Source organism: Capra hircus, chromosome 10 (genome assembly GCF_001704415.2).
Source record: "Capra hircus breed San Clemente chromosome 10, ASM170441v1, whole genome shotgun sequence".
Taxonomy (NCBI): Eukaryota; Metazoa; Chordata; class Mammalia; order Artiodactyla; family Bovidae; genus Capra; species Capra hircus.
In genome coordinates, this window is record NC_030817.1 from 47,392,654 (window position 1) to 47,410,541 (window position 17,888).

The following is a 17,888-nucleotide window of genomic DNA, read 5'->3' on the forward strand; positions in this document are numbered from 1 at the left end:
TCTAAAGCTGGTTTGGTGGTACTGAACTATTTTAGCTTGTCTCTAAAACTTGATTTCCCCATCAAATCTCAGTGACAGATTATCCTTGGTTGTAGGTTTTTCTCTTTTATTACTCTAGTTTCAACTGAAAATCAGCTCATTTCCTTATGAGAGTTCCCTAATTTCTTTTCCCTTGCAAATGTTAATATTTTCTCTTATATTCAATTTTTTCCGTTTGAATTACAGTGTGTCTTGGGGTGGTCCTCTTTGGGTAGATCCTGCCTGGGACTCTCTGTGCTTTCTGCCCTTGGAGGTCTGTTTCCTTTTCCAGGTTAGGGAAGTTTTCAGCTATTATATGATATCGTCACACATGTTCTCTGCTCCAGTCTCTCTCTTCTCCTTCTGGGCCCTCTGTTATGTGAGTGTTAGTACATTTGATTTTATTCCAGAGATGTATTAAACCTCCCTCATTATTTTTATTCTTTTTTTTTTCTGTTGAGCTTCAGTGATTTACACTGTTCTGTCTTCCAGCTCACTGATCTGTTTCTCTGTATCATTTAATCTACTATTGATTCCTTCCAGTGTATTTTTTATTTAGTTTATGTATTTTTCATCTCTGTTAAACAGTTTTAACTTCTCACTCTGTTTTTCCATTCTTCTCCTGAGGTCTTTGATCATCTTTACAATTATTACTTGAACTCTTTTGTGGGTAGATTGCCTATCTCCACTTAGTTCTCTTTCTGGGGTTTTATCATGTTCCTTTGTTTTAACCCATGTTTCTCTGGCACCTCGTTTTGTTGATTTGCAGTTTTTGTTTCTCTGTATCTAGGAGGTTATGTTTCCTGACTTTGGAGAAATGGCCTTTTGTAGGAGACATCCCGTCCATCAGCCCACTCCGCATTGGTCACCAGCGCTGCCTGCTCTAGGGTACCCTGTGTGGGCTGTGTGTGTGGATACTTCTGTTGGGGAGGGTAGACTACTGGGGCAGGCTGGCAGGCATGACCTGCTCCAGGTCCAGCTGTTTGCCAGGCCCAGCCTTGCACTGAGGCTGCTAGCTGCTGATTGTTGGGCTGGGTCATGGGGTGGCTGTTTTTCAGAATTCATAGGGTCCCTGGTACTAGAGCTATCTCACTGGTAGGTGGAGTTGGGGTCCAGGATATTCTGGGTTGTCCACCTCACACATAGGTGAAACCAGGTCTTGGAGCTAGTGCTGACTGACTGGTGGGCAGAGCAGTCTAGTTGCAAGGTTCAGCAGTCCAGAATTGGTGTCAGACTGTTGATGGTTGTGGCCTGTTCCTGATACAGCTGGCTGTGGGGTCCTGAGTGTCCTGAAGCTTGTCTGAGCTCTCTAGTGAGTGGGGCTGGTGGGGAGAATGGCTGAAGAGCCCAAGATTTCTCAGAACTGGTGTTTACCTGCTGCTGGGGTGAGGGGCCAACTGGTCCTGGGCTGGTGCTGGACTGCTGGTGGGGGGGTTTGACCCTGCCATGGTGGGCTGCAGGACTCAAGTTAACCTTGGGCTAGCGTCTGCTCACTGGTAGATGGAGTGAGGCTCTGATCCTAAGGTTAGAGCAGGCTTGCTGATGAAAGGGTGGGGGGAGGCAGGGCACCCGGGATTCTGGGGCTGGTGCCTGCCCACTGGTAGGTGAAGCTGTGTCTCAGGGTCTCTAGCTGCAGGACCCTGGGGGCCCCAGCATGCTGGTATGTGGGGTCAGGGCAATGTCCAGGGGTGGCTCTGGGCTCAGGGACTCTTAAGGAAGCCTGTCTGATGACAGGTGGGGCTGTAGTTGGCACTGGTGAGTCCCAGCACTGGTGCCCTTAGGCTAGTGGGTGGGGTGGGGCTGGGTTCCCCAGGCTAGCAAGCTAAAGGGAGGGTTCAACAATATTGGTTGCTAGCACTAATGTCCACATGGTGCAAGGTGGTCCCCAAAGTGACTTTAGCCAGTGTCTCTGTCCCCAGGGTGAGCTCCAGTTGCCCCCCTGCTCCTACTGGAGACCCTCTAAGATCAGCTGGTAGGTCTTACCCAGGCTCCTTTCAAATCTCAGTTTCTTTCCTGAGTCTGTAAAATTTTGTGTGTGCCCTTTAAGAGAGGAGTCTATTTCTCATAACCCTCTGGGTCTTCCAAAAGTTAGCCCCACTGGTCTTCAAAGCCCAATGTTCAGGGGCTCATCCTGGCACAGGATCCCTGGGCTGGGGAGCCTGATGTGGAGCTCAGATCCCTCATTCCTCAGAGAGAACCTCTGCAATTGTAATGATTGTTTGTGCATTGTCCACTCAGAGGCATGAGGCTTGACTGGACCATGATTCTGCCCTCCTACCTCCTGGTTGTGTTCCTTCTTTTTATCTTCAGTTGTAAAAGGTCATTTATGATAGATTTGGGTGTTTTTCATAAGTAATTATTCTGTAACTAGTTGTGATTTTGTTGTGCTGATGAGAGTTCAGCTCAGGGTGTTCCTCCTTTGTCATATTGGGAACTCTCTCATCTACATATGTTCTTAATATTTAAAGGATTAAAAAATAAAGTTATATATGAACTTTTTGAATATGTATTCAGAATGAACATAATTTGAATATGTATTTTATTAAAAATGTAATTTTAAATAAACTATAAAAATTAAAAATTTAAATTGTTTTCCTATTTTGGGGAATGTAATTCAAATATGGTTTTCAGAAAAGTATTTCCTTCTAAAATATACAAACATATGTATTAAAATGAGGACACAAACCGCTCCTTACGGCTCTGGCTGCCTGTCCCCGGCGGGGGATGGTCTGCAGCCGGATCCTCTATGATCCACCTCCCAGAATTCTGGAAATAAAAGCAAAAATAAACAAATGGGATCTAATTAAAATTAAAAGCTTCTGCACAACAAAGGAAAATATAAGCAAGGTGAAAAGACAGCCTTCTGAATGGGAGAAAATAATAGCAAATGAAGCAACTGACAAACAACTAATCTCAAAAATATACAAACAACTTCTGCAGCTCAATTCCAGAAAAATAAACGACCCAATCAAAAAATGGGCCAAAGAACTAAATAGACATTTCTGCAAAGAAGACATACGGATGGCTAACAAACACATGAAAAGATGCTCAACATCACTCATTATTAGAGAAATGCAAATCAAAACCACAATGAGGTACCACTTCACACCAGTCAGAATGGCTGTGATCCAAAAATCTGCAAGCAATAAATGCTGCAGAGGGTGTGGAGAAAAGGGAACCCTCCTACACTGTTGGTGGGAATGCAAACTAGTACAGCCACTATGGAGAACAGTGTGGAGATTCCTTAAAAAATTGCAAATAGAACTACCTTATGACCCAGCAATCCCACTGCTGGACATACACACCGAGGAAACCAGAATTGAAAGAGACACATGTACCCCAATGTTCATCGCAGCACTGTTTATAATAGCTAGGACATGGAAACAACCTAGATGTCCATCAGCAGATGAATGGATAAGCAAGCTGTGGTACATATACACAATGGAGTATTACTCAGCCATTAAAAAGAATTCATTTGAATCAGTTCTGATGAGATGGATGAAACTGGAGCCGATTATACAGAGTGAAGTAAGCCAGAAAGAAAAACACCAATACAGTATACTAACACATATATATGGAATTTAGGAAGATGGCAATGACGACCCTGTATGCAAGACAGGGAAAGAGACACAGATGTGTATAATGGACTTTTGGACTCAGAGGGAGAGGGAGAGGGTGGGATGATTTGGGAGAATGACATTCTAACATGTATACTATCATGTAAGAATTGAATCGCCAGTCTATGTCTGATGCAGGATACAGCATGCTTGGAGCTGGTGCATGGGGATGACCCAGAGAGATGTTATGGGGAGGGAGGTGGGAGGGGGGTTCATGTTTGGGAACGCATGTAAGAATTAAATATTTTAAAATTTAAAAAACAATAAAATAAAAAAAATAAAATAAAATGAGGACAAATGCAAGTTGTTAGTTCATATAAATTTTTACATAAATCAGTTGAATAAAGCTAAAATTTAATGAGTTAAATCTCATAAGTCTAAATTTCAGACATAAAAATATTGACAATTCTAGAATTCAAAACCATCTAGTTGGCAGAAAACCAATATCAGGCTTCCTATATGTATATGGAAAACTACATATATACAAACTTTGCAAGTAATATGAATCATTGATCATTCAAAATATCCCCCTAGCTGGGAGTAGATTTGCTTTGCATATTGCACTGATTCATGAGCATCTTCAAATGCATGAATTGGACCCAAAGAAAATGGGTGCTTATTGATACTTTCATATGCAATAATCTACTGCATATATGCCACCCAGAGAAAGAACCTGGTGGGTTGATTAGTTTATCCTTTCTCTTACACAAATGCTTCCATAGCTTAAATTCCTTCCCATATTCCAGATCTGTAACTATTTCTGTTGTCAACAATGGCAATCTGCAAACCTTGGTAGCATTTGGACACCATCACCTATAGTTTCTATAATAGAGAACAAAAGATATTCCAGTGTTCCTGTGGGCTTTAGAGAGTATTAATCATAAGAGCAAGTGGTATTAGTCACAAAGACAGATGTTTAGAGTTATGGCTTGTTCTGTGCTAGTGCCAAATGTGGGATCGCCAGTGATAGAGGAGGCTACAAGCTATTTAATTTTTGAGTTTACATTTGGGATAAGTAGAATCCTCTTTATGTGTAGGCTGTTAGGGCAAGAGTCTTCCCTTATCTGGGCTTCAGGGTAGTAGTGCATTAAATTCCGACCTATAAATTTATCAAATACGTTTCCTCTTATGGTATGGAGGGATACTAGGCATCCAAAGGGAGAAGGATAAGGAGAGAACCAGCAATGAAGGGGGAAAGGGGGAAATAAATTTGGAGGAAACAGCAAAACATCACCTAATTCATAATCTTGCCTAGGACTTTGATCTATAGGTACTAATATATTACTCTTATTTCTGTGTATAAATGTATGTGTTCTCCCTCTCCGCATTTTTCTTGGTTCTGCAAATTGTCTTGAATTATTGTTTAAATAATTTTAGAATGTTCAGTTTAGGGTGGTGTTACCCCTTGCATTTATTACTGGGATTTAAGTCCCTCTAGAGTAAGCTTTTGAAAAGCAGGGATGCCCTCAGTTACTTTATAAGAATCTAATTTCTTCCACAAGTGCTTTTAGCCTGGAATATTAATTAAAGCATGTTCCTATTATAAATCAAAGCCCTTAGCTTGAAGGAGATTCACAGAACCTCAATTAGAAATTCTCAGAGGACACTTTCAACCTCCATATAGTTAGAGATATTTTGGGTTTGGTTGTGTCTATACTTAAAGACAGAATTGGCCAAAATTCATATTGAATAAAGATAAATGTGTCCAGTAACACTACTTTTGTCTCTATTTCCCAGTACTGTATGTCCAGATTGAAGTACTGTTTTAAACTACAGTTTTGAGCAAGAGATTTTTAAAAGTTACATTTAGAAAATATTGCTATATGGGAAAATAATCTTTTAAAAGTGTCAATATATGTATATGATAACTGATGCACTCTGCTGTATACCTGAAACCGATACAACATTGTAAATTAACTATACTCCAATAAGAATTTTAAAAAGAAAAGAAAATCCTGCAGAAATGTCAGAAGAGTCACAGAGTACAAAATAATTTTAGCTTAACTTAAAAGGTGAAGAAAAAATCAGCTATCTTAGAAGTTAGATATATTTCTTCTCATTAATTTTTTAAGTATTAAATATCCAGGCCAGAAATGTGATCTACTCATTCACATCTCCAGTATTAATTAGGAATTATGCCTCCTACTTTGGTTCATGTTTTATTCATACTTACAAGTTTTAATTCTTTCTGGCACTTTAGTATCAAGCTAAAAGTAGTCAAAATGTGAAAGCTTGCAGATAAATAAAAAATGTTGGTATGTTATCACTCTTTAACTCAGCACAATGCTCACCTTTTCCAGGAAAGCACATTAGAACATTCACATTTCTACACAGGACCAAACAGATGATTTTTGCATTTTGTAAAATTTCAGGTTTGTCTTTAGCAATTCACTTTGCCTTAACCTCAGATATAATATTTTCTTCCTTTCTGAAATAGGAATAATAAAAGTAGACTGGAACACAGCATTGTTGGCAAACCACACATTATTAAATGTTTGATTTTATCTATTACAGAACATGAAAAGCAGAGGTTATGCAAGAGCACTGATTATATGAATTTGCATTTCAAAGTGAAATGGTTTTATAATGAATATGTGCGGGAACTTCCTGCCTTCAAGGATGCCGTTCCTGAATACTCCTTGTAAGTAGTGATTTTTTCACCCCCAAGTTTATTCTCAATTCATAGTCCTGTAAAATTACACCTGAATTATGCAGCCCTAAAATCTCTTCTCATAATCTTCATTTGAATGCAGACATTTCTGTTATGAAATTAGTGTTAAATGATTTGCATATCTTTAGGAAGCATATTTAATTGAATTGTAAGCATGTCTTACTTGTATATTCAAGTCAAAGAGAAAGAAATACATAATGCATAACAGCTCACACGATGAAATGATTTCTTATAAAAGTGCTTGAACTTGGATTATGTTAGGAAAATGAAGGGGGCTTGTATATTGATCTATATAATCCATATTTCTCTTTATTTCAAACCTAACCATGTCTTAGAAATTTATATTTCTAAAATAGAAGTCACTATTAAACAGGTAACATTGTCATAAGCATATTTCTATCAAATACAATTATAATCACACAGTCAGATTTATAATACTGTGCATTTGATATTTGTCAGAATTCCATTTTATTCTGTTGAAAGGGGTCTGCCATATACTAAGCACTATGCCAAGTGTTGTAGGAAATGGAGAAAAAAATAAAGACCTCACCTTGAAAGGAGCTTATACTCAAGGAGACATGGACAAGAACAAAAATCATGATAAAACAAGACAAATTGAAATAAGTACTAATTCAAGTAGTATAAGCAAAATGCAGTGCAGTCTCACAAAAGTGATGTATTACAGTGACTCTACACAGTATTTATGAATAAGGTAACATTTAATATAGACGTTGAAAGGTTGGTCAGGTTATAACAAGAAAAGGAAATAAAAGTTCTGAGGGTAATTATGGAAGAAGGAACACATGGGCTGTGGCCCATGGGAAATAGTTTAATTTCAGTGAAGAACACAATATTTTTACAAAATTAGTAGAAAGTAATGTAGGAAAAGTGCTTTTGACTAGATTATATAAATACAGTGAAGCTTTTGCTAGTTCCATTAGGCATTGTGGAGGTTGGAAGAGGCAAAGAATGGAAGGGGTAGGGAAGAGATTTAGAAGGTAGTGAGTAATGTAACGATAAGATTAGAACACCCATTTATATAACTTTTCTCACAGAAGTTTATAAGCTAGAATGAGATACCAAGAGAAGTAAGAAGTTTACACATAATAGTGTGACTGTAGTAAAAGTGTAAAGGAGAAAGATGTGTGGGAGATAAATTTCAAAGATAGAATTTACAGAATTGTCAGCTAAATACACTTGAGGATAGAAAGAGTTAAAGATGCGGTACAAGTGTCTAAGTGTTGGTGACATCATTGGCTGGGAATAGGGAAATAAAAAGGAGAGCTATTTGCCAGAGACTTCTGCTTCTGGCTCTGTCTGAACTAACTATAATCAGACTAACATGCTCATTGAAGACCAACTATAAAAGCTGAATAAATTAAACAGCATCAGAGAGCAATCAAGGCAAGTCACTAAGGATTGAGGCACTAAGGCAAATTAAGGACTGAGTTACTAAGGTCCCTGAGAAAAGAAATGCATTGAGGTGGAACCCTGTGTTTGGTGCAGTTTCTCCCCAGTCCTCTCCAGCTACGTGAATTTACCAATTTGCCATACCAGTCATGGTGGTCAAACAGAGAACAGTAACCCAGAGTTTACAGTGATCTCCATGGGCTAGAGAAACAAACATTGGTGTTCAGGGCTATAAAGGCTGCTTGGTCTTATGGGACCAAGATCTCAGAACAAAGGGGACTACAGAGAAGTAAGTACAACATGTTGTATGCAGTTTCATTTTGAGGTGTTCTCTGATTCTTAATCTGCCCTTGTGTGGAGAGTGAGGCAGAAATCGAGTAGAATGCAAGCACTAAGAGATTAAAAAACTATGTAGAGACTTCAACATTCTCACAACGTTGGGGAGACAAAAATTAGAAGGTAAGGCTTTCTAAAAAAGAAGAAGCACTATAAACATCCCAGTTTTTCAGGTGAGATCCCTGAAGGACTCTGTTCTAAAAATAAGGGCAAACTGGAAATAGACCAGCCTAAAACCTAGCCTTTCCTGGATCTTGGTGATCTTCATACATTCTATCTACAAGCAGAAACTTAGATCTGCTCTGAAGGAAATGATAAATCAAAGGTTCCACAATATTTCATAGACAATGTACAATATTTAAAAGGTTAAAGATTGCCAGACAATAGGACCAAATGACTAGAATCCAAGAGAAAAAGAGATATTAGCCTTATCAGACGGAGTTTGATATGTCCTTCAAATTGTGGGAGGACTTCAACAGTAAAAAAGAACCTATAAGAAGAATAAATTGGACATCATAGAACTGAAAAAGGAAAAGTTAGGAATGTAATAGATGTATCTAATGGCAGAATATACATAGCAGAGGGCCTAAAATAACTGAGCCATAGAAACAAAAAATAAAAATATAGAAAAAATAAAAATAAAACAGGGATATATGGGGCAAATTATAAAAAGGTCTGGTGCACAATGAATTGGGTCCCAAAAAAAGAAGAGAGAAAGAATAAATAGTATTTGAGCAGTGTGTGAAAAGATACTAGGTGTGGATTTGGCAAAACTGATGAAAAGTTTGAAACTAAAGTTCAAGAATTTCTATAAATCCTAAGAAGGATAAATGCAAGGAAAACCACCTGCAGGAACATCATAGAAAACTGCTTAAAGTCAAAAAGAAGTAAAACTTAAGTGTACTGGGGTCGAGGAAGGGAAGACACTGCCTTCAAAAGAGCAGCAGTAATACAATTGACTGATTATTCAACAGAAGTGACTGAAACCTGAATGCAGTGCAATGATATGTTTAAGTGCTGAAAGAGAGCAGTTAGAATTCTACAGATGTCAAATAGATACTCCAAAAATAAAGGAAAATGAAAGCATTTATACAATATAACAGGATCTTCCCAACCCAGGAATAGAAGCCAGGTCTTCTGTACTGTAGCCAGAATCTTTACCAACTGAGCTACAAGGGAGGCCCAGCTGAAAACCTAAGAAAACTCATTTCCAGGAGACTCTCATCAAAAATATACTCTAAGCCTTCAAGACAGAGGAAAATGACTCAAGGTAAGAATTACAGTTAATAAAGAATTAAAAGTATTAGGGAAGATGAACCAATTAGTACATTTAAAGCACATTAGCAATATAAAATTTTAAAAATCTGTAGCATAAAATATGCATAGAATTAAAATAGAGGACAAACATAGCATGAAAATATAGAAGAGTGATAGACTGAGTTAATATAAGGTTCTCAAATTGTTTAGAAGGTGTAAATACTCATTTTAAAAAGCTTTTACTATGTCTTGAGTGTGCGTGTCATAATGCTTGGTATCAAATAAGATCATGGAGAAGGAAGAGAGAGTAAAACAAAACTACTTAAAAGGCAAAAAATGAGAAAGAAAGGAATGAAGAGCAAGTAGGAAACTGGGGGTGGGGATGAAAGATGATAGATTTAAAATATAATGTATCAGAAAATTAAGTGTAAACTATAAGTGCAAGTAGATTAATATTCTAGCCAATAAGTATTGTTCTATTAGATAAAATAGTAAAACCCAAAATATTTTTCTTATAATTTATTCACCTAAAACATGAGAGTCTAGAAACGTTAAAGGATGAAAAAATAATTGAAAGCAAAATTATGCAGCTATATTAATGTTAAAAACAAAGATTTTAAGATAAACACTTTGAGAGAAATTTTTCATGATAATTAGGGAACAATTCAACAAAAAGATGTTTCATTGCCAGTGGAAAGATATTGCATGTTCTTGGATTGGAAGAATTAATGTTGTTAAATGGCCGTAGTATCCAAAGCAATCTACAGATTTAATGTGATCCCCATCAAATTACCCATGACATTTTTCACAGAACTAGAGCAAACAATCCTAAAATTTATATCTCACTATGAAAGACCCCGAATTGCCAAAACAATTCTGAGGAAAAAGAACAAAACTGGAGGAATAACCCTCCCAGACTACAGACAATACTACAAAGTAACAGCAATCAAAACAGCATGTTACTGGCACAAAAACAGATATATGGATTAATGGAGCAGAATAGAGAGCCCAGAAATAAACCCACACAACCTATAATCAATTAATCTTCAACAAAGGTGGCAAAAATATACAAAATATACAGTCTCTTTAGCAAGTGATGTTGAGAAAGCTGGACAGCTACATGTGTATCAATGAAGTTAGAACATACCCTCACAGTATGTTCAAATATGACACCATAAAACTCCTGTAAGAGAACACAGGCAAACATTCTCTGACATAAATCCTATCAGTGTTTTTTATTAGGTTAGTCTCCTAAGGCAATAGAATTGAAAATAAAAATAAACAAATGGTACCAAATCAAACAAGCTTTTGCACAGCAAAAGAAGCCACAAACAAAATGAAAAGACAACCTATGGAATGGGAGAGACTATTTGCAAACAGCATGATGAACAAGGGATTAAATTCAAAAATACAAAAACAGTTCACATGACTCAACAACAACAACAAGAACAATCCAATCAAAAAATGTGCAGAACAAATAAGTAAATATCATTTTTCTATTTGTTTAAGCTTAAAAAGTTTGGGCAGAAGACCAAGAGAGTTCCCCAAAGACATACAGATGGTCAATAGGCACATGGAAAGATGCTCAACAAAACTAACTAGAGGAATGCAAATCAAAACTATTGAGATATCACCTCACACAGGTCAGAATGGCCAACATCAAAAAGTCTACAAATAACAAATGCTGAGAAGGTGTTGAGAAAAGGCATCCCTCCTACAGTTGGTGGGAATGTACATTGGTTCAGCCACTGTGGAAAACAGTATGGGGGTTCCCTAACAAGCTAAAGCAATCTCACTCCTATGCATATATCTGGAAAAAACTAACTTGAAAAGATACATGCACCTTCAAATTTATAGCAACAATATTTACAATAGGCAAGTCATGGAAGCAACCTAAATATCCATTGACAGATGAATGGATAAAGAAAATGTGGATCAAATATACAATGGAATATTACTTACCATAAAAAGAATGGAATATTGCCATTTGCAGCAACATGAATGGACCTAGAGGTTATCATACTAAGTAAGTCGGAGAAAAATACCATATGATATCATATTTATGAAATAAGAAATATGATACAAATGAGCTGATTTACAAAACAAATACTCACTCATAGACACAGAAAGCAATCTTATGGTTACCAAAGGGGTAAGGTGGGGTAGAATAAATTAGGAGACTGGGGATTAACAGATACAAACTACTATATATAAAATAGATAAACAAGGCCCTACTGTTTAGCACAGGAACTATAATCAGTACCCCATACAAACCAAAGTGGAAAAGAACATCAAAAAGAATATATAATATATACAACTCACCTTCTTGTACACCAGGAACTAACACAACATTGTAAATCAACTGTACTTCAATTAAAATTTTTCAAAAATAAAGTTTAAAAATATATATCATTTCTCAATTTGTATGTATTAAATGACATGTCAGCAAAATATATAAAGCAAAAATTGTCAGAAATAAAATGAAAAATAAAATCTACAATCCTATTTGAAGATTACAATTCTTTCAGAAACTGAAGAATCAGACAAAAATGTCATTAATAAAGACATTTCAAAAGCATGAATAAAACACTTATCTACCCAGATATATCTATCTGCTCACCCAGAGTTTCCACAAATTTTCATAGATATCATTTACACACACACATACACACACACACACAGAATACCTATCTACAATTTATAATTAACCAGCAGTGAGAAAATACACATTTTTAACAGACACATATGGTGCACTTACCAAAACAGACTATCTGCTAGACCCCAAAGCAAATATAATGAATTTTAAAAGCTTAGAAAATATAATGTATGTTCTTGGATCACAGATAGGAAATTAAGCAGATACTCTAGATCATTCATATATCAAAGAATAAACCACAGTGTAAATTACACAGTATTTTCAACTAATGATAAAATATAGCATGTCAAAACTTGTGGATTATAGCTAAAACAGGAAATAGAGGGAAATTTATGGCTCTGATTCTATACAAAGAAAGGAAAAACTATAAAATCAGTGATGTAAGTTATCAGAAGAAATATTTAAAATCAAGAGAAAATAGAAAAAGAAAATATCAACATGACCTGGGATAAAAATAACGTAGAAAGTTTTATGTGCTCGGTCCTGTCCAAGTCTTTGCAACCCCATGGGCCAAATGAAGCCTGTCAGATTGCTCTGTCCATTGAATTTGCCAGGCAAGAATACTTGAGTGGGTTGCCATTTCTTACTCCAAGGGATCTTCCTAACCCAGGGATCAAACCTGCATCTCTCCTGTCTTCTGCTTTGGCAGGCAGATTCTTTACCACTGTGCCACCTGGAATTAAAAAGCCAAGTGTGTTTTTGAGAAGATGATAAAAATCCAAGAAACCTTAGCAAGGGCAGTGCAAAGAAAAAAAAAAGTCACAAATTACCATTATCAGGAAAAGATATCACAAAAGATCCTACAAAGATAAAAAATTATTAAGAGAGCATTTATGGTAGGCCATTTAAAAGTTAGACAAAATGTATAAATTCCTTTAAAACTAAAACCAAGCTAGCATAACAAAAAACATAAAATCTGAATGGGTCTGTAAGTATTTTAAAATTTGAATCCTTAATTAAAGCTCATGTCATAATTAAAACTCCATGCCCAGATGGCTCCAAATGGAATTCTTCCAAATGTTTAAGAAAGAACATCACCAATGTAACACAAACTGTTCCAGAGAAGGTAGGAATACTTCTCAAACCATTTTTAAGGTCAACATATCCCAACTACTAAAACTCATCGAGAACACAGCAAACAAGAATAATTACAGGCCAATTTCTCTCTGAACATAGTTAAAAAAATAAATGAAATATTAGCTAATATAAAAAGGCTAATATAAACATGACAAAGGGGAATTTATTCCTGGGATATGAGACTTAACATTTTAAAAGCAATGAACACAATTCACCATATTTAAATTATGAAGGAGAAAATTCCTACAATCATTACACTAAACTTATAGTAATAATTAGATAAAATAGAACATTAATTAAAAATCAAGGAAACTCTCTTAATCTAATAAGAGAAAACCCCCCCATTTAAATACACTATACAAACATAGATAAAATTTTGAAAACTTCCCCATGATATCAAGAATAACCAATTTTATATATATAAGCACTTTGGCCACCTCATGTGAAGAGTTGACTCATTGCAAAAGACTCTGATGCTGGGAGGGATTGGGGGCAGGAGGAGAAGGGGATGACCGAGGATGAGATGGCTGGATGGCATCACCGACTCGATGGACGTGAGTCTGAGTGAACTCCGGGAGTTGGTGATGGACAGGGAGGCCTGGTGTGCTGCGATTCATGGGGTCGCAAAGAGTCGGACACGACTGAGCGACTGAACTGAACTGATATATACACATATATATATATATATATATACATATACACATATATATACATATACACATATATATACATCTATACATATATACATGTAGGACTTCCCAGTGGTAAAGAATCCGCCTGCCAGTGCAGGAGACACAAGAGACATGGGTTCGATCCCTGGGTGGGGAAGATCCCCTGGAGGAGGAAATGGCTACCCACTCCTGTATTCTTGCCTGGAAAATTCCATGGACAGAGGAGCCTGACAGGCCACAGTCCATGGAGTTGCAAAGAGTCAGACACAACTGAACACACACACACACACACACACACACACGTATATACCTGAATCACTTTACTGTACAGTAGAAATTAATACATTGTACATCAACTATACTTCTACAAAATGAATTTTTTAAAAAAGAACAAAACTTATAACTGATAAAATCACTTTTATTTAACATTGTGCTAGGAGTCCCAGGCAGGTGCAGTAAGACAAGAGAAAAGTCTAATGATTGTAAAAGCATATAATGATGCTGTCAATATGTTATTATGACATAATTATACATCTAGAAAATTTAAAGAAAAACTATGGGAAAACTAATAGAATCTAAAATGTGAATGTAGTAACTTCACTGAATTTCTATACGATAGCCACAATTAGAAAATTACATATATACAATACCATTTAAATGATATTAAAACCATGGTAAAGACTTCTGATGAAAGATGTGCATGCCTTTTATTCAGGAAACTATAAAATATTACTGAGAGATACTTAAGATGTACTTAATAAAAATATACAATGTTCCTTACAAGATGCATTATTACAAAGATGATGGTTCTCCCTTCATTGATTCAATACAATCCCATAAGGAGCACAGCAGCTCTTTTTGTGCAGATTGACAAGTTTGTTCAAAAAAATGTAGTACATATAAATACAAAGGGCCAAGACTAGCCACAGCAACCTTGAAGAGGAAGTAAAAATGTTGGAGAACTGCACTATCAGTTGTCAAGACATATTCAAAAGCTAGTTATTAATTGTATAGTGTTGTGTGTAACAAATAGATGAATGAAATAGTCTGAAGACAAATCCATTCGTTGCTGTTAATTGATTTGCATCAAAGATGCCAACTCAAAGCAGTGGGGGTAAGGATGACCTTCTAAATAAGTGGTGCTAGACAACTGTACATCCATATGGAAAAAAGAACTTTGAAACTTAGACCATTCACAAAACCCAATTGCAGGTTGACTGCAGATCATTAAAATTTAAAGGTGAGCCTGCAGGATCATTTACAGGAGAGGAGTTATGGTAGATCAAGCCAAATGGCAAAGCCCTGAGAAATGAGAGAATGACACAATGGGGCAGACAGCATACAAGATCTACATTTTACAGGATTTTGAATTGTAAAGAGAATCATTGAGTGGGAACTGGGAACTAATCATGAAACAGCATGAGAAGGGTCAAGAGAAAGGAAGGGACTGAAGGTAAAAGGGAAAGTTAGATAGATAGATATTGGCCACCCTGCACAGCATGTAGGATCTTAGATCCCCAAACAGGGATTGAACCCATGCCCCCAGCAGTGGTAGCTCAGAGTCCTAACCACTGCACTGCCAGGAAATTCCAAGAAGGGGATACATTTAAGTGAAGATAAAGGTCTTCAAGGTAGCAGAACTAGAAAAAGAGAATGAAAAGAGGTTTTCGGTCCTGAATTACCCTCAGATAAGAAAAGAGCAATACTGCATTTACTGTTAATTATGTGTGAATGACATCTTTTATAGTATGTCATAATATTAACTTTTTTCAGGTGGTTTGAACCTTTTGTCATGCAGTGGCTAGATGAAAATGAAGATGTGTCAATGGAGTTCCTACATGGAGCCCTGGGAAGAGACAAAAAAGATGGAGTGAGTTTAAATAACTTTCATATTGCTTATTGTTGAGATTTATTCACGCTGCTCACTTTTAAGCTAATGGGAATTGTTAGGTTTATTGCTATTAATTAAGGTTTATTTTAATCCTCTAATTACCAAAATATAATTAGAACACAATTTTTAAAGTCTGATAAGACACCGAGGGAATTGCTTAAAAAAAATCAATCACCCTTTTGCCCCAATATTCTTTACTCCTTGAATTGGCCTGAATCTACAAGTTCAGTGAAAGTGAAAGTGAAGTCGCTCAGTCGTGTCCGACTCTTTGCAACCGATGGACTATAGCCCACCAAGCTCCTCCATCCATGGGATTCTCCAGGCAAGAATACTGGAGTGGGTTGCCATTTCCTTCTCCAACAAGTTCACTAGGCTTATACAAAGCTTCCCCATTGCTCTGGAACCTTTCCAGGATTCCAAGATTAGAGACAGACACCCTCCCAATCCCTCTAGAGTAAATCAAATGTCTCAAGCCACAATCAGCTTGCTAAACCATCCTAATGCCTGTGGGGAATGAGAAACTGAAAAAAAAAAAAAAAAAAAAAAAAAACACTCCCCCAATTCAATTAATAGTAAACCTGCCTCATGATACTAGTTTTACTACACTTTTCAGAAAAGGAGATGAATGATTTTAAAATGAACAAGCATTTTCTTACTGGGAAATGAAGGCACATGATATAGGAGATTGAGTTGTTTTGAGAAATAATGAAAATTCTTTCTGCAGTCTATCTAATATGCTTCGGGAATGGTTTCATTTTCTCTTTCCTCAGTTCCAACAGACATCTGATCATGCTCTCTTCTCTTGCTCCGTGGTTGATGTTTTTGCTCAACTTAATCAGAGCTTTGAGATTATTAAGAAACTGGAATGCCCCAATCCTGAAGCATTATCTCACTTAATGAGAAGATTTGCAAAGGTAGGTTAAATGGACTGAATCCTTTCTTTGCTGGGACAATATGTGTGTGTGTGTGTGTGTGTGTTAGTCACTCAGGTCATATCCAACTCTTTGCAACCCCATGGACTGTAGCCCACCAGGCTCCTCTGTCCATGAAAGTCTCCAGGCAAGAGTACTGGAGTGGGTTGCCATTCCCTTCTCCTGGGCATCATCCTGACCCAGGGATCAAACCCAGGTCTTCTGCATTACAGGTGGATTCTTTACCACTGAACCACCAGGGACTATGGTATGTTATTATTTTCCTGCACAGAATCTGAAAAATGCTGTTATTTTATAGCACTAGTCTTGTCTGACCACTACCCCAATTTAGTTATCTAATCCCAGCAAAAAAAGACTGTTTCAAGTTTGTCACCTGACTGTCTTTTGCCCTTCTTTTTTCTTAAATATAGATTTATCATCTAAAAAAATCAAGTTACTATTCACACGAATGACTCAGTCATTTGTAATTGATAAGACTACTATGGGTGGCCAAATTAATTTACATTCCAGCTTTGTAGCAGAAAATAAATCTTGGAATTTCATATTCAAATGGCAAGTATTTTTTTTAGCAGTGATACACTGTAGCACAAAATATGTTGAACTTGGAGTAATGAAAATTGAGTTCTAATTTCAAATCGGCCAATAAATATAGTGTGAGTCTGAGCAGTTCCCTTGATTTTTATGAATAGGCTTTTGTTAGTTGATTTTGAGCAACCAGACTTCTCTTAAGACCTCTTCCTCCTCTTATTGTCTAAGAAGGCTTATAAAGTACTTACTACTTTGCAAAAGTTTCAAGGGAAATATAAGAACTAAAAGATGCTGTCTCTGTCCTTCAGATCTTAAAGATAGACAGACAGATAGATAGATAGATAGATGGATAATCAAGACCACTTAACATGAGCTAATTGGAAGGTGGCATGAAGAGGGATATTCATGAAGAGGGACATTTCAATCTCAAGAACAGTGGAATCCGCAGTAAGTTGAGCAGAAGGAAAACTAATGAGAACTAAAATAGACAAAGTTTCCCTGGGAAAAGAGGGCTCATTCAGCCTAAAAAGATAATGTTAGAAAAGTATCATAAGCCATGGGAATAGCAGGAACAAACAGATAGGAAAAGCTGAACTTGGCATGGGAAGAACAGGGAGAAACAATCTGGCAAAAAAGGAAAAAAAAATCTGTTCTGGGAGAGGGAAAGGTTGGGAAAGTGAAGATGTGTCCAGATCTTGAAAAGCTCTGCTTCCCAGGTTGAGAAGTTTAGACTTAATTGTCTGAACTATTTAAGAAATAGTAAATATCTGGAGATTTTGAATCAGAGTAATTATACAACAAATGTGAGGACGGAAGGCAAGGAC

At 36.7% G+C, this 17,888-nt stretch overlaps 1 protein-coding gene across 1 annotated transcript in view; it reads left to right on the plus strand.

The window, feature by feature from the left end:
• UNC13C (unc-13 homolog C) overlaps window positions 1–17,888 on the plus strand; it is a 678,662-nt gene that overhangs the window by 534,773 nt on the left and 126,001 nt on the right. The window contains exons 22-24 of the mRNA XM_005685753.3: window positions 6,150–6,276; window positions 15,487–15,583; window positions 16,375–16,518. Coding sequence (XP_005685810.2) covers window positions 6,150–6,276; window positions 15,487–15,583; window positions 16,375–16,518 — 368 coding nt within the window. The remainder of the gene's footprint in view (window positions 1–6,149; window positions 6,277–15,486; window positions 15,584–16,374; window positions 16,519–17,888) is intronic.